Here is a 25,700-nt window from a genome sequence, read left to right on the forward strand (position 1 = left end):
AGGTGTTTGTCCTTACCGGGCTTAGGTATGGGTATGACAGTGGCTTCATGCCAGCATTTGGGAAAATTGCCCTCTGCCCAGATGAGGTTGTACGTATTAAGCAGAAAGTGCTTGCCTGCAAGAGAAACATGCTGCAATATCTGAATGCGAACAGTGTCTGTCCCTGGGCCAGAGGATCTGGATGAAGTGATTGCATGATCTAGTTACCTCATAGTAAAGGTGGCATTGTAACACTCATGATTCTAGATGAGAAGGGTATTGCATGAGCTGCCTCCACTCGTTTCCAATGGAGGAAGACAGGGTGATAGTTGCAGAAGCTCAAAATTTCCACAAAATGGTGGCCAAAGGTGTTGGAGATAGCAGTAGGGTTGACGATGGCATCGTCTGCTACTGTCAGGCCGAAAACTGGAGAATAGATCTTGGTCTCAGAAAGCCGTCGGCTAGCTTTTTATGTTATCCTGAAGACTGTGATGACACTGGTCACGTATCTGTTTATAATGAAAGCAGTTTGCCATCATAGGATGATGGTTACAAATGTGGAGAGCACGTCTCCACATGCGAATTGCGTCGCGCCACGCCTCAGTCCACCAAGGAACAGGGAAACAGCCTGTTAAAGAGGAAGGGCAAGGAACGGAACACTCTGCGGCAAAAAGGATTATGTTTGTAAGATATTCTACCTGGTCATCACAACTGGGGAAATGGTGTTCGTCAAAGGCCACCAGGGAGGAGTAAATCCTCCAGTCGGCCTTAGTAAGCTGCGATTTGAGTGTACACTAAGGTGAGGTAGGAGTCAGTAAATGGATAGCATACGGGAAATGGTCACTCGAGCAGATGACAGAAAGAACAGACCGCTCAAGATAATGAGCAAGATGAGCGGTGCAGAAGGGTAGGCCCAAATGGGAATAGGTGCGCGCTGAGTCTGAAAGGAATGTGGGTGCTCCTTTGTTAACGCACAAAAGATTAAGTTGATTAAGAAGGTCGGCCAAGACCGCACCTCTCCACAGGTTCTGGGAGAACCACAAATGGGCCGGTGTGCATTAAAGTCACCAAGCAGCAGAAATGGTTGAGGTAGCTGCCCAATAAGCTGGAGGAAGACAACCCTGATGACATCGAATGACAGAGGGATGAAAATGGTACAAAGGAAAAAGGTCAAGTGAGAAAAGGAAAAGACGAACTGCAACAGCTCGAAGATGGGTAGTAAGGGAGATGGGTTGACTATGAATGTCATCCTGTATGAGCAGCTTGGCTCCCTCATGAGATGGAATGCCAAACTTGGAAGGAAAATCAAAACAGACCAGCAAGAAATGCAAAAGCTCAAAGCAGTCACAAGGATGTGATTCTGTTTCCTGAAGGCAGAGTACATTTGTCAAGAAAATCTGTAAACTCTTTGAAACATTGTTAGTACCACAGAATGGATTAGTAGCAGGCATGCATCACATGTGATAGGACGTGTTTTTACTTTTGACAATGACAATGGAATTTTTGGTTTTGTTGAAGTAGAAATTGTAAAGACGGTGTGATATAAAAAAAAGTGAGAGAATAAAAATTACAGAAACTGAAATTACTGCCCAGGCAATACTTCAGCATTATGTACGTCAATTGGAACCATGATAACATATAATACCAAAAATTCCAACTTTAAAAATCAGCCCCTAGACTTGAAGAACAGGAGCCAACTACGAATTTATTGTAAATCTTATTCCTCTGGAAGCTTATTAAAAGAGTTAATTATGAAGTCAGTGACAAACAACAAATGATATGAGGGAGGGGTAGATTACAGCCTGTACCAGGAGATGCATGCAAACCCTACCTGTCGACCCGGGGCTGGGAATTATGTGTTACCCAATCACCTGTTATGGGTCAGACGCATGGGCTGGCCTTCAGGAGCGCACAGGGAGGAAGAAGAAAAAAGAGAAGCCTCAAACGTCAAAGTGGAGGAAGGACAGGAGAAGTTGAACGAAGAAAGGAAAAAGGAATGAAAAACAGTTATGAGACTGTTCTTATGTCAGCTAAGTGCAAAACACTCCCAAAAACACCTCAGATACGTTCCCCAAGGGAATGGAAAAAGAACAGCAAGACAATAGACATTCAGCAAGGGAACTGCAAAGGCTGAGCCCCTGGGTAGATTTCTCCCCCGTGTGAGCATAAATCTTAAGTCCTAACATGAACCATGGACCTTGCCGTTGGTGGGGAGGCTTGCGTGTCTCAGCGATACAGATAGCCGTACCGTAGGTACAACCACAACGGAGGGATATCTGTTGAGAGGCCAGACAAACGTGTGGTTCCTACAGAGGGGCAGCAGCCTATTCAGTAGTTGCAAGGGCAACAGTCTGGATGATTGACTGATCTGGCCTTGTAACAATAACCAAAACGGCCTTGCTGTGCTGGTACTGCGAACGGCTGAAAGCAAGGGGAAACTATGGCCGTAATTTTTCCCGAGGGCATGCAGCTTTACTGTATGATTAAATGATGATGGTGTCCTCTTGGCTAAAATATTCCGGAGGTAAAACAGTCTCCCATTCGGATCTCCGGGCGGGGACTACTCAAGAGGATGTCGTTATCAGGAGAAAGAAAACTGGTGTTCTACGGATCGGAGCGTGGAATGTCAGGTCCCTTAATCGGGCACGTAGGTTAGAAAATTTAAAAAGGGAAATAGGTTAAAGTTAGATATAGCGGGAATTAGTGAAGTTCGGTGGCAGGAGCAACAAGACTTCTGGTCAGGTGCCTACAGGGTTGTAAACACAAAGTCAAATAGGGGTAATGCAGGAGTAGGTTTAATAATGAATAGGAAAATAGGAATGCGGGTAAGCTACTACAAACAGCATAGTGAATGCATTATTGAGGCCAAGAGAGATACGAAGCCCACACCTACTACAGTAGTACAAGTTTATATGCCAACTAGCACTGCAGATGACGAAGAAATTGAAGAAATGTATGATGAAATCAAAGAAATTATTCAGATAGTGAAGGGAGACGAAAATTTAATAGTCATGGGTGACTGGAATTCGAGTGTAGGAAAAGGGAGAGAAGGAAACGTAGTAGGTGAATATGGATTGGGGCTAAGAAATGAAAAAGGAAGCCGCCTGGTAGAATTCTGCACAGAGCACAACTTAATCATAGCTAACACTTGGTTTAAGACTCATGATAGAAGGTTGTATACATGGAAGAACCCTGGAGATACTAAAAGGTATGAGATAGATTATATAATTGTAAGACAGAGATTTAGGAACCAGGTTTTAAATTGTAAGACATTTCCAGGGGCAGATGATACAGTTCCCCACAGTCGTTTATTGAACAAAGTAAGAGCATATGGACTATCAGACCAATTGTGTGATTGGATTGAGGAGTTCCTAGATAACAGGACGCAGCATGTTATTCTCAATGGAGAGAAGTCTTCCGAAGTAAGAGTAATTTCAGGTGTGCCGCAGGGGAGTGTCATAGGACCGTTGCTATTCACAATATACATAAATGACCTGGTGGATGACATCGGAAGTTCACTGAGGCTTTTTGCAGATGATGCTGTGGTGTATCGAGAGGTTGTAACAATGGAAAATTGTACTGAAATGCAGGAGGATCTGCAGCGAATTGACGCATGGTGCAGGGAATGGCAACTGAATCTCAATGTAGACAAGTGTAATGTGCTGCGAATACACAGAAAGATAGATCCTTTATCATTTAGCTACAAAATAGCAGGTCAGCAACTGGAAGCAGTTAATACCATAAATTATCTGGGAGTACGCATTAGGAGTGATTTAAAATGGAATGATCATATAATGTTGATTGTCGGTAAAGCAGATGCCAGACTGAGATTCATTGGAAGAATCCTAAGGAAATGCAATCCGAAAACAAAGGAAGTAGGTTACAGTACGCTTGTTCGCCCACTGCTTGAATACTGCTCAGCAGTGTGGGATCCGTACCAGATAGGGTTGATAGAAGATATAGAGAAGATCCAACGGAGAGCAGCACGCTTCGTTACAGGATCATTTAGTAATCGCGAAAGCGTTACGGAGATGATAGATAAACTCCAGTGGAAGACTCTGCAGGAGAGACGCTTAGTAGCTCGGTACGGGCTTTTGTCAAAGTTTTGAGAACATACCTTCACTGAAGAGTCAAGCAGTATATTGCTCCCTCCTACGTATATCTCGCGAAGAGACCATGAGGATAAAATCAGAGAGATTAGAGCCCACACAGAGGCATACCGACAATCCTTCTTTCCACGAACAATACGAGACTGGAATAGAAGGGAGAACCGATAGAGGTACTGAAGGTACCCTCCGCCACACACCGTCAGGTGGCTTGCGGAGTATGGATGTAGATGTAGATGTAGACTCTGACCACAATCTATTGGTTATGACCTGTAGATTAAAACTGAAGCTGCAAAAAGGTGGGAATATAAGGAGATGGGACCTGGACAAACTGAAAGAACCAGAGGTTGTACAGAGTTTCAAGGCGAGCATAAGGGAACAATTGACAGGAATGGGGGAAAGAAATACAGTAGAAGAAGAATGGGTAGCTTTGAGGGATGAAGTAGTGAAGGCAGCAGAGGATCAAGTAGGTAAAAAGACGAGGGCTAGTAGAAATCCTTGGGTAACAGAAGAAATATTGAATTTAATTGATGAAAGGAGAAAATATAAAAATGCAGTAAATGAAGCAGGCAAAAAGGAATACAAACGTCTCAAAAACGAGATCGACAGAAACTGCAAAATGGCTAAGCAGGGATGGCTAGAGGACAAATGTAAGGATGTAGAGGGTAATCTCACTAGGGGTAAGATAGATACTGCCTACAGGAAAATTAAAGAGACCTTTGGAGATAAGAGAACCACTTGTATGAACATCAAGAACTCAGATGGAAACCCAGTTCTAAGCAAAGAAGGGAAAGCAGAAAGGTGGAAGGAGTATATAGAGGGTCTATACAAGGGCGATGTACTTGAGGACAATATTATGGAAATGGAAGACGACGTAGATGATGATGAAATGGGAGATACGATACCGCGTGAAGAGTTTGACAGAGCACTGAATGACCTGAGTCGAAACAAGGCCCCCGGAGTAGACAACATTCCATTGGAACTACTGACGTCCTTGGGAGAGCCAGACCTGACAAAACTCTACCATCTGGTGAGCAAGATGTATGAAACAGGCGAAATACCCTCAGACTTCAAGAAGAATATAATAATTCCAATCCCAAAGAAAGCAGATGTTGACAGATGTGAAAATTACCGAACAATCAGTTTAATAATCCACAGCTGCAAAATACTAACACGAATTCTTTACACACGAATGGAAAAACTAGTAGAAGCCGACCTCGGGGAAGATCAGTTTGGATTCCGTAGAAATACTGGAACACATGAGGCAATACTGAACTTAGGACTTATCTTAGAAGAAAGATTAAGGAAAGGCAAACCTACGTTTCTAGCATTTGTAGACTTAGAGAAAGCTTTTGACAATGTTGACTGGAATACTCTCTTTCAAATTCTAAAGGTGGCAGGGGTAAAATACAGAGAGCAGAAGGCTATTTACAATTTGTACAGAAACCAGATGGCAGTTATAAAAGTCCAGGGACATGAAAGGGAAGCAGTGGTTGGGAAGGGAGTAAGACAGGGTTGTAGCCTCTCCCCAATTTTATTCAATCTGTATATTGAGCAAGCAGTAAAGGAAACAAAAGAAAAATTCGGAGTAGGTATTAAAATCCATGGAGAAGAAATAAAAACTCTTGAGGTTCGCCGATGACATTGTAATTCTGTCAGAGACAGCAAAGGACTTGGAAGAGCAGTTGAACGGAATGGATGGTGTCTTGAAGGGAGGATATAAGATGAACATCAACAAAAGCAAAACGAGGATAATGGAATGTAGTCGAATTAAGTCGGGTGATGTTGAGGGTATTAGATTAGGAAATGAGACACTTAAATTGATAAAGGAGTTTTGCTATTTGGGGAGCAAAATAACTGATGATGGTCAAAGTAGAGAGGATATCAAATGTAGACTGGCAATGGCAAGGAAAGCGTTTTTGAAGAAGAGAAATTTGTTAACATCGATTATTGATTTAAGTGTCAGGAAGTCATTTCTGAAAGTATTTGTATGGAGTGTAGCCATGCATGGAAGTGAAACATGGACGGTAAATATTTTGGACAAGAAGAGAATAGAAGCTTTCGAAATGTGGTGCTACAGAAGAATGCTGAAGATTAGATGGGTAGATCATATAACTAATGAGGAAGTACTGAATAGGATTGGGGAGATGAGAAATTTGTGGCACAACTTGACCAGAAGAAGGGATCGGTTGGTAGGACATGTTCTGAGGCATCAAGGGATCACCAATTTAGTACTGGAGGGCAGCGTGGAGGGTAAAAATCGTAGGGGGAGACCAAGAGATGAATACACCAAGCAGATTCAGAAGGATGTAGGTTGCAGTAGGTACTGGGGGATGAAGAAGCTTGCACAGGAGAGAGTAGCATGGAGAGCTGCATCAAACCAGTCTCAGGACTGAAGACCACAACAACAACAACAACAACAACAACATTAACATCTTTTGTAATCAGCAGTTTTTAGAAGGAGAAAGCAATACAAATGATGTATGTGTTCCATTAAGACCACTGTTATTATATTATTTCAATAAAACAAAACTAATTTGTGACAAAAATATGCATTTCCTTGGAGTCGCAATACAGATTTAAAATGCCTTCATTGATTTCAGAAATAACCTCAGAAAAAAGTAAGCCTCTAGAAAGAAATGTATTAGGCAGGGAAGAATTGTGTAAACTACACTGTGGATGACCACCAATAAAATGTTTGTTATACAATGTTCGTTATTATCAGTTATTAGTCACTGTGTTATGTCTATTATTTTACAGGTATTGTGTGATTTTTCTTCGAGAAATATGTGAATACATAGCATACAAACCGCTAGCGACTACCATAATTTTCTTCTTCTTATTGTCCATACTTTCTAATGTACAAATGATTTACGAAGTGCCAAAATGTACTAGAATAAATTAATTGTCTATAAAACGTTGCACTGCACTTGCGGTGAGATGGTCGCAATTCATGAAATCCAATGCCCGTGGCCTCTGACCTGCCGAGGAGCACCGTAGTCCTGAGTCCTTGGATTAACCATAAAAATCCGCTGCAATATGCCACACACAAATTGACCTAGACTGCAGGCAGATCGGTGAGACTAGATCTCATGGGTATGACTTACACATTAGTGGGAAGTGATGGGCTTCAGATCGGCGGGCTCAATCTGTTAGAGACACAGAAATGGCATGCAGTTTTGGCCCATTGTTGAAGTCCACTTGTGTATGAGTTATTCACGTGTCACATGTTGATGAAATGAGACCAACGAGATTTTTCCAGTGCTTTTTTTCCCCCCAATTTCTCCGATATTTCCCTGACACACTTGAAATTCCCTGATATTCTCCAATTTCCAGAACTTGTGGCCACCCTGGTGGCCCTTGCTTTGTGCCTAAGTAAACATTTCAATGAGTAGAAAATTTTCTGTTTTACCCATATTGTCCGTTTTGTCCATATTGTGTGCCCAGTCTAATGAAATTATCAACCACTGTAGCTGAAAAGTTCTACTTCTTAGAGATTTGATGATTATGAGTGTCCCATTTCCTTGCACAGGCCGATTTTTGCTTTTTTACCACTATGTGGCAGTGTCATAATTGTGGTTTATGTATACTACACGCACTGTCATTAATGGTGTCTGTTCCACATCTGCAGTAAAGGCACGTATATACACACTAACACTGCACAGAGCCAACTGCCTTTATACCGTCCTCAACCATATGGATTGTTGACGTATTGTCGTACACTGTACTACTGACATTGAATGAGATACCATTTGACTGGATTTGTCAGTATACTGGAATGGTTCAAATGGCTCTGAGCACTATGGGACTCAACTGCTGAGGTCATTAGTCCCCTAGAACTTAGAACTAGTTAAACCTAACTAACCTAAGGACATCACAAACATCCATGCCCGAGGCAGGATTCGAACCTGCGACCGTAGCGGTCTTGCGGTTCCAGACTGCAGCGCCTTTAACCGCACGGCCACTGCGGCCGGCTGTATACTGGATCTCATATCATTGCATGTATACTGTGCGCAACTATTCCAATGGATAATGTTAATTTTCCTTCAAATATCCATGCCTTTATACTATTTTCCACAATTGTGGTTAAAATATTAGCTACAGTTACAATATAATGAAGTAGTAGACACAGTACATTCATGGCTTTTATGTTACGGGAATGCAGAAAGCAAAATGTATCAGGCCCATGCCAATCAGATAAGAGCAGCCACAGTACTTCTTAAAGAACTCCAAAACCTACAGAAGTAGGTTCCTCCAACATGATCTACAAGAAGCAGAAAGCATTAAGATCCTGGGATCAAAACTTTAATGGGAATCTCCAGCAAGAATCAATGAAGTGCCTTAGTTTAGTGATTTTTCAGTACAAATGATAAAAGCTACAGGTGATTTAGAAATGAAGAAACATGTTAATTCTGCATATTTACACTCATTTATCAGTTATGGAATAATTTTTGGGTGGAACTCAATTTACAGGGTCAATATTTTCAGAATAAGGAACAGCACTATGAGAATTATATCTGGTGTTAATTCTATACCGTTCCACAGAATCCCCATCAATAAACGTAAGTGTTTATTCATTAATATCTTTTTCCATTGCCAATATTTCTCAGAGTGATATGCATGGATATAACACTCGGACCTAAATAATTTTTACAAGGACTAGAGGGGACTAACATTATCCCGAATGAACTCTGATACATGAGAACACATATTTAATACATGTAATGTAGATACTGTAGGCTAGTGGTGCTCAAGATTGAATTAGAGAACTTACTCTTGGGCGCCTCTTTCTGCTTCTTTAAAAAAGTATCTTCATAGAAACTCTTAAATTAAATGTTTTAGGTTATTTTACTATTAGAAGTTTCACTTTTATATACAGGTAATAGTTTTTCATGATGTTTGAACATTTCAATGTACTGCAATTAAATTAAATTAAATGTACATTTATAATTTCTTTAATAGTCTAGAGAACGTTATTTATGAGATACAAGTTATACAACCAATGCTTTCTATCCATAGGGGCCTCTCGATATGACTAATGTAATTGTAAACAGTACTTACAGAAGGGTCAGAGGGAATCCGTATTTCCTATACGACATCTTCAAAGCTGTATTATGACTTCCAAATATATTAAGGCATTCAATTAGGATTGCTAGATTGATTTTCAATACGACTTGTTCTTCCGTCAACGTATATTCCTGGAGTTAATGATTAGGTCTTGTAGTGAGCTTAGGAAAGATGTACACCACGAAACATTTCATACAAACAGATACATACCTCGAATACTTCTGACTGTATAAATGCGCTCAACTGTACACACTTGCTATCCTCGACACTAACTTTGAGTCCTCTGTCAGTCATAAATATTATTGCATGCTGCAAACAAACCAAAATCTTAATTCACGTAACATATCAAATATCAGTCCAAGGAAAGTAATGGTATTTCCTGTTTCGAATTGTCTTCCAAAATTTTACGCAGCTACATCATTTTCCGTAAACTGGTTTTCCAATTCACCAATGAGAAGTCGAATTATAGTGGTTTCTCTCAAGAATACTACGTCAACAATGTTTTCGTTGGTATGTGTCCTACCAAACTATTAAATTCACTTACATCTTTGAAATGGATGGCTCTCAGTAGCATTACGAGATTCTTCACGCTGTCTAGACGGGCTGTGAAAACAAAATCTTCGTCAATTTCACCCTGCTGACTCTGCAAAGCCATTGTTATTTTTGCCACTCTGTTTTCATTTATACATCATCCCGCCACAATTCTACTCACTTGATGATACTTCCATTCCCTGCCACTAGAGGCGCATGAGTGTCAGTCAGCTGTCAAGACCTGTTGAAAAGCGGGACAAATATTTACATATTTAGCTAATAGCTATTTACTGTATACAGTGTGAGTGTGTAGTGGATTGTCAAATCTGGCGTGGAGGCAATGAGATGTAAGTTGAAAAGTAACTGCTAAATCTCATATATTTGTAGTACATGAGTGAAAATGAAATGCCCTATATATCTACAACGAGATGAAATAGAAAGCCTACAAATATGTGCAAATGCTGGAGGACGGTTGTCAGGTATTCTTATGTGCAAAGTAGTTGGTGAAGGATATATGAATGCCGATGAAGTCAGTGCAGTTTCAGAAGATGAAAGTTGTTTACCATTCTTGTTTTATTTCCTCTTTTTGTTCTTTTGCATTCAGTTAGTATTTCAACTGGACGAAGCTATATTTACAAGGCTGCGTTTGGCAGCCAAGTGTAATCCAGCTCTTGAATATATGACGTACAATGTACTAAACAAATTACAATAAGAAAACCACCATAAGTGACAAATCGATCAGTACACTATAGTTTCACTGGTTTACGTTTTCAATTTAATAGATAGCTCATACCAAAATACACCAGCCCGTGGTTGCTCAGTTGGTAGGCTACTAGCACTGATAGTAAGTTCTCTAGCCATGAGCTAATTGCACTGTCATTACTTTCCACGAATGTTAATTTCACCGTGCACGTACTGCAGTATCAACATTTTACTCTTGAACAAACGAGCAAGCTGTGGCTTGCCAATTCAAATATCTCTGACAGATATTAGCACATTCAGGCGTGCATGGCAACCTCTGTGGACCTTGGAGAAGTATGAGAGAGAGTGGTAGACGAATGTTTTAGTCAGGTCTTAATTTGTCAGGAAGCTCCTGAGTACAAATACCTGGAATAAACAAGACTGTTTGATACCACCTGATGGCTTTGACCTGTGATGTCATATCAAGCCCTGAGATGCTACAAATATGATTTCATCTTGGCAACCAAGGACATTAGAGGTTGCCATGGTGAGAAAATACAAACCACAAACATAGTATCTTATAAAATATTGAAGCTTACAGGACAGCTGCTAGAAATTAGGTGTTTTGCATGGGGAGAAACTAAAATCTAAAATACCAACTACAGAATGAAAATAATACAAAATTAATTACAAAAAGGAGGGAAAAACACTAAATAAGTGAAAACTAGCTATAACTAGAATAAAATCACTTTGAATAAAATTCAGTAAAATCTTTTTGGTTTACAAGCTGCATAACTTCGACTAAAATATTCGGAGGGCATAACTGTAGCTAGTAACTGAAACATCTCTTGACTCATACAGCTCAGCTTGAAAGACCGATACCAGAACAAAAATCCTAAAACTGGTAGCTCTACAAAAAACCAAAAGGCAAGAAGGATACACGCAGCAAAAAAATCACGAAAACGTACGAAGGGCTGTAGCAGCAGTACGAGTTAACCTGTATAGCACACTTTGAATGACAGATACCAATACCAAAACCCTAAAACAGATGAAAGGTGATACTGATGACATGAGTTGACCTACATAGCTCAAAGCAAGACAGAAATACATAGCGAAAAATCACGGAAATTAGCGAAAGGACATATCTACAGCATCAGCACAGCTTAAAACCCACTGGTTCTGTTAAGCAGAGGCCAAATCTTACACAGCTGAAAGAACCTCCAACAAAACCAAAAACCAAACCCTAACCATGCACAAAATTCCCCATGAATGAGAGGTTGAGAATCATAAATATGTAATGCAGAAAAATAAAGAAGAAACAGTGGACAATACAATTCACCAAACAACTTAAAATCACAGAAATAATATGAACACATGCCTCAGTTTACATAAAACACTACCATATCTGAAAGAACCTCTTCCCAAACCTCCCTCTCATCACAATAAAGAAGGAAGAAACAATCCCACCCCACCTCACTGATAATAATAATAAATAATAATAATAAAACTTTTCCACCAAAAGGACTTATGAAGATGAGCCTATAAAACAGAAAACTGTCTTTTATTCCAATCAACAACAGATTTGAACGCCACCCAATATCCTTCAACAGTATTACCACAGGGCCCAGTATCATAGTCCTTAAATGCAGTATTATGGTTAAAAACAAGGTGTTCATATACCCTACTGCCGAATCCCTCATATGAAGGGAACCTGTCTGACGTGATAGTAAATCCATCTGACATGATATTAAACCCTTGTGACATGACAGCCCCCCCCCCCTCCTGCTGTTACATTTCCCTCTATTAAAGAAATCAACACATGCATATTACAATTTCCAACAACGCCCCCCTCCCCCCCCAAAAAAAAGAAAATCATCACCATCCCCACCACAAGTATCTGCCCCAAAAAACCCAACAACCCCTACTGCTCTTCCTCTTACCAAAGCAGTACTCATCTAGGCCTACTTCTAATATCACTCCTGCCCCCCTAACGATCCCCTATACTTAATAAATTCTCAACACATTAGTTTCATGCAAGGCATATTTCACTCACACATGGTACATTGACATTAAAACAAAATAAAGACTTAGCTGCAACCTTCCAAACAATGTTCTGCACCTGATGAACCACCACAAATTATCGTGGTGATCTGCCGCATGTAGCTGTCGGAAGAACATTGACACAGTACATTTGTCAATCTCATATTATCGCCACATATGTGACAATCACAGCATTCACCAATAATACTTAACATTTGGAAAAATTTAATAGTTGATTCAACATCACCTAGCTCACCCTACAATATCTGACTATTGAGATTTATTTTGGAATCGTGTTGGAGAAAATAACAAAGCACGATCACTAATCAAACAGATTATACACAATACAAGAAACAAGGGAATATATCATAGAGTCAACATGTGTTTGTCAGATAACTATAAGATAGAACACAACATTCAATCATTAAAAGAAATTACCATAATGAACAAAAATTTCATTTCCAAGAACAAAATTGGTTCACTTTCAAACCAAAATAAACGTAAATTGTACATATTGTTCACATTTCACATAAATTGCTATCAAAGCTTTCCCAGTTACTGAGATAACCGTAGATAACATTAAATCTCAGGGCACGTGCAAGTTTTACATTGTAAACAAATGAATCACACGTGAGTCACAGCTCTAAGCAGACGAGCGGCATCCAACACTTGAATTGACAACATTCAGTTCCTAATTGGCTTGAGCAATATTCTAGGATGGGTTGCATGAGAGTTTTGCAGACAAGCTTCTTTTTAGACATACTTGAGTTTTCTAATATCCTGCGTTATTTTGCCAATATCCTATCAATGAAATAATGTCTGACACATGGCTTACCTATGACTGGCCCTCAGTGATCATCCCAATTCATATCCCCACAAATTGTTGCCTCCTGGTATTTGTATGAGTTGATAAACTCCAATGTGACTCATTGATACCGCAGTAACAGAATACAATTTTCCTGCATTTTGTGAAGTGGACAATATTACATTTCTGAATGTTTAAAATCCTTACACAAAGTTGTAATCTTATCAAGATCTGAATGGTTATTTGTGTAACTTTTAAGAAAGAAATTCACTATAGATAAATGCATTATCTGCAAAAAGTCCTGTGTTGCTATTAAGATTATCTACCAGGTCATTGATACACACTATGAACAACGATCCAGAACACTTTCTTGTGGCAAACCTTACGCTAATTCTACTTCTGTTGATGACTCTCCATCCATGATAATCTGCTGCATCCTACCTGCCAAGAAATTCTTAATAAGGGTATGAATTTTGTTTAAAACCCATATTAATCAAACTTTTGGTAATGATCATTGGCGTCGTGCCAAGTCAAATACTTTTCAGAAATCAAGAATCACTGCATCCACCTGATTGCCTTGATCTTTGGCTATCAGGATATCATATGAGAATTTGGTTTTCACAGGACCAAGGTTTTTGGATTCCATGCCGGTCAGCATGGAGGAGATCGTTCTGTTCACAGTTCCTCATTATATTTGAGCTCAGAATATTTTCTATGATTCTACAACAACAGCTGCTCAACAGTGAAATAGAGTGGCAGGTTTGTGGATCATATCTGTATCTACATTGTACTCTGCAAGCCACCTAATGGTGTACGGCAGAGGGTACTTCTGGTAACCCTATCTGATCCTTCCAGCCCTGTTCCACTCATGAATAGTGCACGGGGAGAATGATTGTCGGTAAGCCTCTGTATTGGCTCTAATTTGCGAGATGTATGTGGGGGGAAGTTATATGTTGCCTGACTCCTCCTGAAAAGTGCTGTCCCAAAATTTCAGTAGTTAAACTCTCCATGATACACAGTGCCTCTCTTGTTAACGGCTGCCATTGGAGTTTGTGTAGCATCTCCGAAACGCTCTCTCGCTAGCTAAATGACCCCGTGACAAAATACGCCACTCTTCTTTGGATATTCTCTGTGTCCTCTATCTGTCCTACCTGATAGTGATCCCAGACAGGTGAACAACACTCAAGAATCGGGTGAACAAGTGCTTTATAAGCTACTTCTTTCATGAATGAGTTACGTTTCCTTAAGATTCTCCCCCCCCCCCCCCCATCCCCCTCAAAGAACCATGGACCTTGCCATTGGTGGGGAGGCTTGCATGCCTCAGCGATACAGATAGCCATACCGTAGGTGCAACCACAACGGAGGGGTATCTGTTGAGAGGCCAGACAAACATGTGGTTCCTGAAGAGGGGCAGCAGCCTTTTCAGTAGTTGCAGGGGCAACAGTCTGGATGATTGACTGACCTCGCCTTGTAACACTAACCAAAACAGCCTTGCTGTGCTGGTACTGTGAACGGCTGAAAGCAAGGGGAAACTATGGCCGTAATTTTTCCCGAGGGCATGCAGCTTTACTGTATGATTAAATGATGATGAAGTCCTCTTGGGTAAAATATTCCAGAGGTAAAATAGTCCCCCATTCGTATCTCCGGGCGGGGAATGCTCAAGAGGACGTCGTTATCAGGAGAAAGAAAACTGGCGTTCTACGGATCGGAGTGTGGAATGTCAGATCCCTTAATCGGGCAGGTAGGTTAGAAAACTTAAAAAGGGAAATGGATAGGTTAAAGTTACATATAGTGGGAATTAGTGAAGTTCGATGGCAGGAGGAACAAGATTTCTGGTCAGGTGAATACAGGGTTATAAATACAAAATCAAATAGGAGTAATGTAGGAGTCGGTTCAATAATGAATAAAAAAATAGGAGTGCGGGTAAGCTACTACAAACAGCATAGTGAATGCATTATTGTGGCCAAGATAGACATGAAGCCTACACCTACTACAGTAGTACAAGTTTATATGCCAACTAGCTCTGCAGATGACGAAGAAATTGAAGAAATGTATGATGAAATAAAAGAAATTATTCAGATAGTGAAGTGAGATGAAAATTTAATAGTCGTGGGTGACTGGAATTCAGTAGTAGGAAAAGGGACAAACTGAAAGAACCAGAGGTTGTACAGAGTTTCAAGGCGAGCATAAGGGAACAATTGACAGGAATGGGGGAAAGAAATACAGTAGAAGAAGAATGGGTAGCTTTGAGGGATGAAGTAGTGAAGGCAGCAGAGGATCAAGTAGGTAAAAAGATGAGTGCTAGTAGAAATCCTTGGGTAACAGAAGAAATATTGAATTTAATTGATGAAAGGAGAAAATATAAAAATGCAGTAAATGAAGCAGGCAAAAAGGAATACAAACGTCTCAAAAATGAGATCGACAGGAAGTGCAAAATGGCTAAGCAGGGATGGCTAGAGGACAAATGTAAGGATGTAGAGGGTAATCTCACTAGGGGTAAGATAGATACTGCCTACAGGAAAATTAAAGAGACCAATGGAGAAAAGAGAACCACTTGTATGAATATCAAGAACTCAGATGGAAACCCAGTGCTAAGCAAAGAAGGGAAAGCAGAAAGGTGGAAGGAGTATATAGAGGGCCTATACAAGGGCAATGTACTTGAGGACAATATTATGGAAATGGAAGAGGATGAAGATGAAATGGGAGATGCGATACTGTATGAAGAGTTTGACAGAGCACTGAAAGACCTGAGTCGAAACAAGGCCCTGGGACTAGACAACATTCCATTAGAACTACTGACGGCCTTGGGAGAGCCAGTCCTGACAAAACTCTACCATCTGGTGAGCAAAATGCAAGAGACAGGCGAAATACCCTCAGACTTCAAGAAGAATTTAATAATTCTGATCCCAAAGAAAGCAGATGCTGACAGCTGTGAAAATTACTGAACAATCAGTTTGATAAGTCACAGATGCAAAATACTAACGCATATTCTGTACAGAAGAATGGAAAAACTGGTAGAAGCTGACCTCGGGGAAGATCAGTTTGGATTCCGTAGAAATATTGGAACACGTGAGGCAATACTGACCCTACAACTTATCTTAGAAGCTAGATTAAGGAAAGGCAGACCTACATTTGTAGCATTTGTAGACTTAGAGAAAGCTTTTGACAATGTTGACTGGAATACTCTCTTTCAAATTCTGAAGGTGGCAGGGGTAAAATACAGGGAACGAAAGGCTATTTACAATTTGTACCAAAACCAGATGGCAGTTATAAGAGTCGAGGGACACGAAAGGGAAGCAGTGGTTGGGAAGGGAGCTTATCCCCAATGTTATTCAATCTGTATATTGAGCAAGCAGTGAAGGAAACAAAAGAAAAATTCGGAGTAGGTATTAAAATCCATGGAGAAGAAATAAAAACTTTAAGGTTCGCCGATGACATTGTAATTTTGTAAGAGACAGTAAAGGACTTGGAAGAGCAGTTGAATGGAATGGACAGTGTCATGAAAGGAGGATATAAGATGAACGTCAACAAAAGCAAAACGAGGATAATTGAATGTAGTCGAATTAAGTCGGGTGATGCTGAGGGAATTAGATTAGGAAATGAGACACTTAAAGTAGTAAACGAGTTTTGCTATTTGGGGAGCAAAATAACTGATGATGGTCAAAGTAGAGAGGATATCAAATGTAGACTGGCAATGGCAAGGAAAGCGTTTCTGAAGAAGAGATATTTGTTAACATCGATTACTGATTTAAGTGTCAGGAATTCATTTCTGAAAGTATTTGTATGGAGCGTAGCCATGTATGGAAGTGAAACATGGATGATAACTAGTTTGGACAAGAAGAGAATAGAAGCTTTTGAAATGTGGTGCTACAGAAGAATGCTGAAGATTAGATGGGTAGATCACATAACTAATGAGGAGGTATTGAATAGGATTGGGGAGAAGAGAAGTTTGTGGCACAACTTAACTAGAAGAAGGGATAGGTCGGTAGGGCATATTCTGAGGCATCAAGGGATCACCAATTGGAGGATTGGAGGGCAGTGTGGAGGGTAAAAATCATAGAGGGAGAGCAAGAGATGAATACGCTAAACAGATTCAGAAGGATGTAGGTTGCAGTAGGTACTGGGAGATGAAGAAGCTTGAACAGGATAGAGTAGCATGGAGAGCTGCATCAAACCAGTCTCAGGACTGAAGACCACAACAACAACAACAACAACAAGATTCTTCCGATGAATCCGAGTCTGATGTCTGCTTTTCCCACTACCTGTTTTATGTAGTCATTCCACTTAAGATCACGCTGGATAGTTACGCCTAGATATTTTACGGCAGACTCTGTCTCCAGCTGTTTGTCGTGAATAGTGTAGCTGTACAGTAGAGGATTTCTTTTCCTATGTATGTGCAATATGTTACATTTATTTATGTTCAGGGTCAACTACCAGAACGTGCACCATTCATCTATTCTCTGCAGGTCATTCTGCAAATTCTTACAGTCTTCTGGCAGTGCTTCTTTAGTATAGACAACTGCATCATCTGCAAATAGCCTTAAAGAGCACCCGACGCTTCCTACTGGATCATTTATATATATTGTTAACAGCAATGGTCCTATCACACTTTCCTGTGGTAGTCCGGATATTACCTTTACATCAGTCAATTTTGTTCTCTTAAGAGCAACATTTTGAGTTCTATCTGCAAGAAAGTCATAAATCGAGTCGCAAGTCTGCTCCAATACTCCGTAAGCTTGTCTTTTTTTGATTAAGCGACAATGCAGGATGGTATCAAATGCCTTACTAAATCAAGGAACACGGCATCAACCTGAGCACCGTTGTCCACTGTACTGTGGATCTCATGGAGGAACACAGCGAGCTGAGTTTCGCAGGATCTCTGTTTGTAGAATCCATGTTAATTCTCATAGAGGAGATGTTTATTTTCCAAAATCGTCATAATTCTTGAGCATAAAACATCTTTCATAATTCTACAACCGATTGATGGCAATGATATAGATCTATAATTGTGTGGATATGTCTCATGGCCTTTCTTAAAAATATGAATGACCTGCACTTTTTTCCAGTCATGAAGTACCTTTCGTTGTTCAAGCGATCTTCGATAAATTACTGCTAGAAAGGGAGCAAGTTCTTTTGCATAATCTTTATAGAATATTATAGGTATCTCATCTGGTCCTGACACCTTTTCGTTACTAAGCTATTATAGCTGCTTTTCAATAGTGCATTCAATTATCTCAGTATCTGCAGTTTCGAAGTTCGTATCACGATTGAAAGGAGGGACAGTGTTTCGATCCTCTGCAGTGAAACAACTTCGGAAGACCAAACCTATTATCTTCCATTTTGGTGCCGATGTGGTCACTGAGAGAATGAATAGATGATTTTGACCCACTTACTGATTTTACATACAGCCAAAATCTCTTAAGTTTTTTACTCAGGTCAGTTGACAATGTCTTACTTTCAAAATCATTGAATGCATCTCTCATTGCTACCCTTTGTGTAGACAGGAGTGACTGTGCTTTCCTCTAAACACTTTAAACACATTTTTTTGTCTATACTATATTATGGTTAAAATGGGAGTTAATTGGGATGCAAACTCTGTGTAGAATCTGATGGGCATTCCGTCTACGCCTGACGTCTTATTAAATTTCACCAATTTTAGCTGCTTCTCAACATCACTAACACTAAATCTACATCATTACTTGTTATGTGATTAATACTCTAGTGCATGCCTTATGTAAGTTTTACCATAATGCCCTCTTTTTTTACCAAGCTCACTCAAACTATGTTACTGATAAGAGTAATTCTAACAAAATCAAAATTATACTAGTATAATTACCACTAAATTCTCAGTGAGGATTAAAGCTGCAGATAGAGATTATACTTGAAATGACAATGAACAGCAATTCGTCAGTTTTTCCTGACGTATTTGTTGACCAAACAGTGTTAGATGTACTGCCAATTCATAGTGTCCAACAGACACAATATTTTGGTGATCAGACATGCTATCATCATAAGGTGTGCTGAAAAACTGAGCTCCTTGGAGCACACAGCTAATGTATTTCTGCTCCACCCAATACCAGTTGACCTGCATCCTACGCAATCTGCGCCCAAGGGAGTGCATTGGCAACAATGGAGGCAATCGCATAGGCATCTCTGGTAGCATAGGTGTAGTTACTCCATCTGTCCTAGCTGCCAGATCATTGTGTTTGCTGAGTATCTTCTTACTTAAACCCAGTGCTGGTTTCTAAGTCTTGCTCAGATTACAGCCAGATTCCAGGATAATGAGATTGTCCCTGATGTGAATTTCAGTGGCCTCTATAATGATGCTGTGCCAGTATTATGAAGTCTATGCAAAAACCCTGGTATGTTTGTATACCATTGCCTAAGTTTTAGACAAACACTGCTATGCAACTGCTGACTTGTTGGGATACATTAGTCAGGCGTGCCACTAATGTTCTCAGCATTAGTCGTCAATGGTGCACATTGTTTGTCCTACTGGACACATTGGCATGGAATCTGATATACCCCAGCCTTCTGCAAACCAAGGTAATCTTTCATTCTCTCCAGTAATGCCCGTGTTTTATTGGGTGGCAAAAGACTTATTCAGCATGCGTCCAATTTTTCCTGATAGTGCAAGAATGTGTGGTATGAAGGCAGAGGCTACCTCTTAACCTGTGAGTACTCCGGTTTCCAAAGTTTTCTGTGTAGAGGTAAGGTGGAGAAAGTGCCTCATCTGCCATTTTAAGTAACCATTTTTTCAGAACACAGTTGTGAGGTGTTCCAGTTCCTAGGGCAGACTTTCTGTGTCATAAGATGTACATGCCCCATTTATTAGTGTTTTTAGTGCTCCATTCCTCCTCACAGGTTGGTGGCAGATGGCTGCATGCAGATAAAGGTCAGTGTGCATTTTTGTCCAATAACACCTTGGCCCAGGATGCCATCAGCTCATATTTTTACCATGACGTCCAGGAATGATAGTCCTCCTTTTACTTCGGTCTCCATAGTGAGTCTGATGTTGGGGTGCAGGGAGTTCATACGCATAAGGAAGTCAAGGATTTTGTCCCTTTCATGGGACCAGATGGCAGATGTGTAATCCACATAAGGGAAAATGGAAATGAGTTTCGATCTAGTTGACGTCAGGGCTGCTTTATCGATGTCAGGGCTTCTTCTTGAAAGTGCTCCGTATATAAATTCACAGACACAAAGAATAGTGGGCAGCCCATTGGGACTCCCTTTATTTGTTCATAGTATTCTCCACTAAATAGAAAATGTGTGGAGGGCAGGACATGCCTGAAAAGGGCACTGGTCTTCCCATTCTTATTTCTGATCACTGTGCTCTAGTAACTCTCCTAGAGGTACTCAGGTGAATAACAAAATGATGTTAAAGCTCATCAGGCTATCTGAGTCCTTCACCCTGAAATTGTTGAGGCATTTCACTAAATTCACACAGTTATAGGTAGAATGCTGACATTTACCCACATAAGGACTTAGTATTTCTGTCAAGAATTTTGCCATCAAATATGTACAGAAATACTTTGATTAAGAGACGAGTACAGTAACAGTTTCAGTGGATGTGGTTTGCAGTAGTTACTTGGAGATGATGCAGTGTGTGCAGGAAAGATTAGTGTGGAGAGCTGCATGGAAACAGTCTTGAAATTGGAGACCAAAACAACAACTTAACTATGCGCTCTCTCTCTCTCTCTCCCCCCCCCCCCCCCCTCTCTCTCTCTCTCTCTCTCTCTCTCTCTCTCTCTCTCTCTCTCTCTCTCTCTCTCCCTCCCACTCTCTCCCCCTCCCTCCCCCCTCCCCTTCCCTCCCTCCCCCCCCCCCCCACTACCACAAAAGCACAATATTATTACACACTAAGAAATGTTTCAATTCAATGGAGTAGAAGTGATTGTCAAGCAGATATGATTTCAGTTAAGTTTATTATTTATTAAATTCCTTACATCACCAGGTTGGTGGTCAAAGATTTTTATAGCATGTTCCGCTCTCTTTTTTATCTAAGCTAAGTGACAGTACATTTGCAGAGAACCAGTTGTAAATTTTCCAGAAGATTTGGTTTGTGTTTTAAAGTGTTGAACTTTATCTGTTAGGCTTGACTGTAATACTTACATATCAAAGAAAATTATTTCTTCTCATTTCATATATGATTGCAAATCATAAAAGTGGACCCTCTATTGATCCCTGAGGTTCATCTGGTCTAGGTATTCCCTATCGTTGTGCACCTTTCCTTGGTTCCCAAATGTGACACTGTATGTTGTAACAAGAATGAAAAAACCTCTGATACCACAATATTTGAGCTTCTTTGGGGAGGTAATGCAGAAGCAAATGCTTTTGACAACACACAAAAAATGCCAGTTAGAAATATTTTGACTTTTAAATTTTTTACTACTACTCTAATTGCACAGTAGGTCTACTTTGAGTAGCCTTTAAACATTAGATTTCGTAACATAAAGCAATGAGAATAATTTTTACAGTCAGTTTGCTTTGCTGTCAGAATTACATGGAAACCCCAAGAAACAAAGACGAACAGTTTAATACCGTTGAAGGCATCCCACGTAAAGGGGGAGCTGGCGCACAGGTAAATACATTGATGCGTTCCCTTTGTAGCCAAGTAAGATCTCGCATTTGGGACATTCTGTCATGCATTTTCTGTTTCTTGATTCACATACTAACACATCAAACCGCCAACTGCGGCTTGTCCAACAGTCCACTGTCTATTCTTTACCCACTCTTACGAACCTTGCCACTGCGTCCTCTTGAAATCGGCTGTGCTATAGCGCGCACACCCCTAGCGACCTTGCTCTTGATGTGACGTCGAAATACTTACCAAAACAAGAAAAACAAAAGAATTTTATGTTCAGTAGTGTTTACAAACATTAAAAAATGTGGCAGAATATGACACACACACACACACACACACACACACACACACATGTAAAACCAATATGTCAGCGTATTTGAGAAGCAACAGGGTCTATTGAATGGATGAAAGCATCGCAAGGCAAACTAGTTTTAACTTATCTGTCTAACGCTTTGACGTTAATGAATAAACATGAATTTGTTGCGTAAGAACCAGAATGACTCGCAATGCGTGCTACCCAGTAGAAGGAATGAAAAGCTGCTGGTGCCAAACAGGTTGATTTGTAATTATACGAAAAGGACTACCGGTGAGAGAACATTTACCTACTGTTACTAAACAGTTGTTATTGCGAAAGTAGAAATGATGGTTGAAAATGGTACTAAAGTAGTCAGAGTTTTGTTTAACATTTTTTTCCTTTATTGTTTGATATGAAGTACGTGGTTTCAAACTTCCAACATCTGAGTTTGCGTTGGTTTTTTCCGGTTGTTCATTGGTTCAGCGTCTCATCTAATGCTCTTTTAATGGTCGTCGGCGGGTGTAAACGAGGATCTGAAGATAGCGATAAGCCTTATTTTGTGGTCTAGTCCAACTTGGTTTCCGGCTCAAACGAAACTTCTACAATGCACGTAGCGAAGCTACTATTCTCCGTGGCCAAAATCAATGTTCTACATCACAACTTTAATGTTGTATATATATTCCTCCTTGTCCTAACACGGAAATTACTAGCGAACAATATATCTTTGAAGAATTGGAACTTGTGTTTAGAGACTGCTAATATGTACACGTCCGGCTCAGACGAAACTTCTACAATGCACGTAGAGAAGCTACTATTCTCCGTGGGAAAAATCAATGTTCTACATCACAACTTTAATGTTGTATATATATTCCTCCTTGTCCTAACACGGAAATTACTAGCGAACAATATATCTTTGAAGAATTTGAACTTGTGTTTAGAGACTGCTAATATGTACATATTGTAGCTCTTTGGTTTTCGTTTCGAATAATTATTACAGCTCCGCGAAAAAGCAAATACTGTTATAATACTGTTTTAATTTGATACTGCCTCAAAGATGCAGATGTAGAAAGTGGCCGCAACGGGAGAGAACTTTTTTTTTTTTTTAAGTAAATGCGGATACCCGGACGTTAATATTTTTCGTAAAATTTAACTAATGTGTTGGTAGAAGGGATTCAATTAACACAGTAAACAATTTCAAGCTATTATCAAAAAAATTATTAGGAGCGTAACGATGTTGAATAACGTTTCAAAAGCAAATGTTTTTGTTGATCTGTCGAGAATTTTATTAAAAGGCATACATTTTATAGTATACTAATCAGAGGCAAGCTAATATATTGTTGACGGAACTCTTGCTTGGTCCAGACAGACAGCTTAGCTGCTGAACCTATAAACACTGATGTTACACATTTCCACACCAACAATAGGCCTCAAAAGTTTAAATATATGATATTACATCAAATGGAATTCATTCTGAAGATTTATTTGATGCCCAATAGATATCAAACTAAAACTGAATCAACATATTGAAATATGAAATGACATGAAAAAGAATTGATCAGGAAACCTGCACTCCATATAAACGCATGGACAGAAGGAAACATTGCCTACAAGGATTATATACAAAGACAGTGTCATTCTTATATTAATGTAGTTACTTCTCAGTAACAATCCAAATAGAACTTTTTGCTTGTTTTCAGATAGTTATGCATGACTGGCCAGTAGCTGTACAGTGCCCATATGGGCACAGATTGAAAGATGGAAACCACATATGCTGATGTTTATCAACAATTTGTATATGACATCAAGTGTGCCATTTCTTCCCAAAATGTGTCAGATTCACTCAGTGCTACATAACATGCTTGAATGATGTAACTCACACAGCTTGACTTTCATATGTAACCTTTACATTTGTACATGACATAATGCACATCCTTTCTTCCAAAAATGAGTCAGCTTCACTGAGGGACACTTGTATCTACATCTATGTAATATATGGGCTATACACCGCAAGCCACCATATTGTGCATGGTGGAGCACACCTGTGCCACTAGTAGTCATTCCCTTTCCTGTTCCAGTTGAAAATAAAGCAAAGGAAAAACAACTCTCCATATGCCTCTCTACAAGCTCTAATTTCTCTTGTCCTGCTTTCACAGTCCTTAAGCAAAATATACATTTGTGACAATAGAATTGTTCCACATTCAGCCAGATCTTTAAATTTTCTCAATAGAATTTCCCATTTGAGTTCACATAGCGTCTCCTAATACTTGTCAATCGAACTCACTGCTAACAAATCTAGCAAACTGCTCTGAATTGTTTCATGTGTTTCTTTTATCTGGCTTAGTGGGAATCCCAACTGTACAGGGTCCCCTTTTAGATGGACTACACTTTCCTAAAATTCTTCCAATAAACCGAAGTCAAACATTTGCCTTCTCTGTTACCGACCTTACGCGCTTGTTCCATTTCATATCATTCTGCATCTTTACACCTAATATTTAGTCAGTGTGACTGTGTCAAGCAGCACACCACTAATACCATCTTTCACCATTACAGTATTGTGTATCCTATTCCTGCATCACTTACATTTTTCTACATTTAGAACAAGCTGGCATTCATCACAACAAATAGAAATTCTGTTTAAGACATCCTGTATTATCCAATTTCAATGACAACACTTTCTCATACACTAGAGCGTCATCAGTAAACATTTGCAAATTGCTGCTCACCCTACTCATCAGATCACTTAAGTATATAGAGAACAAGAACAATCCTATCACACTTCCCTGGGCCACTCATGATAATACCCTCAAATCTGATGAACACTTGCCATCCGGGCAACATACTGGGTTCTATTATGTAAGAGGTCTTTGAGCTACACACTTGTCTGAAATCCTTCATTAATAGTCTACCTGGAGAATCCGTCTGTTGCACTTCTCCACGGTTCGAAGGTATTTCACAAGAGAAGGACAAGATGAATTTCGCTTCATAAATCTGTGCTGATTTGTAGACAAAAGCTTTTTTACATATGTACTCCATTGATGTGTGGAGGAAGGTATGGCTATTGTTTGCTTAATTGTGCTTGGGAAAATGACTGTTGGTAAGCCCTGCGCTGGAATTTCTCTAATTTTCTCATCATGGCCATTTTTGTGATATGTATATGGAAGGAATTAATGTGTTGATTGACTTTTCTTGGATTGTATGCTCTTGGATTTTCTCTGTAGAGACCTCTTTGTGACCACAACACCTCTGTTGTAATTTCTACCAGTGACACACTCACTCACTGAACAAACTCCCCCCCCCCCCGCCCCCGTGTAACCGGGGATTGGAATAGGCCCAAGGTATTCCTGCCTGTTGTAAGAGACGACTAAAAGGAGTCTCACATGTTCAGGCCTTTATGTGATGGTCCCCTGTCGGGTTTGTCCTCCATCTTTCTAAATTTTCCTGCAGAGCGAGCCGATTGGGGAAGGGTACCTTACATGGCGCATCATGTCCATCGTGCATTGAGATCTGTAGCCCACTTTCTCGTTGTCGCATTTCAGTCCCGCTCATTCTCCATCAGTTGGGCGAGGACGTATTCCTGGGCACATTTTCCACCATGTAGTATGCAGTGTC

General features: G+C 40.0%; 2 protein-coding genes across 4 annotated transcripts in view; one reads left to right on the top strand and one right to left on the bottom strand.

Moving 5' to 3' along the window:
* The window catches only part of LOC126100879 (cell cycle checkpoint protein RAD1-like), a 63,648-nt gene extending 42,127 nt beyond the window's left edge, over window positions 1–21,521 (bottom strand). Inside the window, exons 1-5 of one of the 2 annotated variants that reach the window (XM_049911544.1) lie at window positions 21,325–21,521; window positions 9,865–9,924; window positions 9,697–9,755; window positions 9,363–9,461; window positions 9,147–9,283 (exon numbers count right to left, since the gene is read on the bottom strand). In XM_049911544.1, the coding sequence (XP_049767501.1) occupies window positions 9,147–9,283; window positions 9,363–9,461; window positions 9,697–9,755; window positions 9,865–9,880 (311 nt within the window). In that variant the 5' untranslated portion in view covers window positions 9,881–9,924; window positions 21,325–21,521. The other variant, XM_049911543.1, reaches the window with a different exon arrangement.
* LOC126100877 (uncharacterized) overlaps window positions 9,900–25,700 on the top strand; it is an 80,563-nt gene continuing 64,762 nt past the window's right edge. Inside the window, exon 1 of one of the 2 annotated variants that reach the window (XM_049911542.1) lies at window positions 9,900–10,030. In XM_049911542.1, coding sequence (XP_049767499.1) covers window positions 10,024–10,030 — 7 coding nt within the window. In that variant the 5' untranslated portion in view covers window positions 9,900–10,023. Of the gene's footprint in view, window positions 10,031–22,233; window positions 22,383–25,700 lie in introns of those variants that run through there. The other variant, XM_049911541.1, reaches the window with a different exon arrangement.

The sequence above is a fragment of the Schistocerca cancellata genome, chromosome 9 (assembly GCF_023864275.1).
Source record: "Schistocerca cancellata isolate TAMUIC-IGC-003103 chromosome 9, iqSchCanc2.1, whole genome shotgun sequence".
Taxonomy (NCBI): Eukaryota; Metazoa; Arthropoda; class Insecta; order Orthoptera; family Acrididae; genus Schistocerca; species Schistocerca cancellata.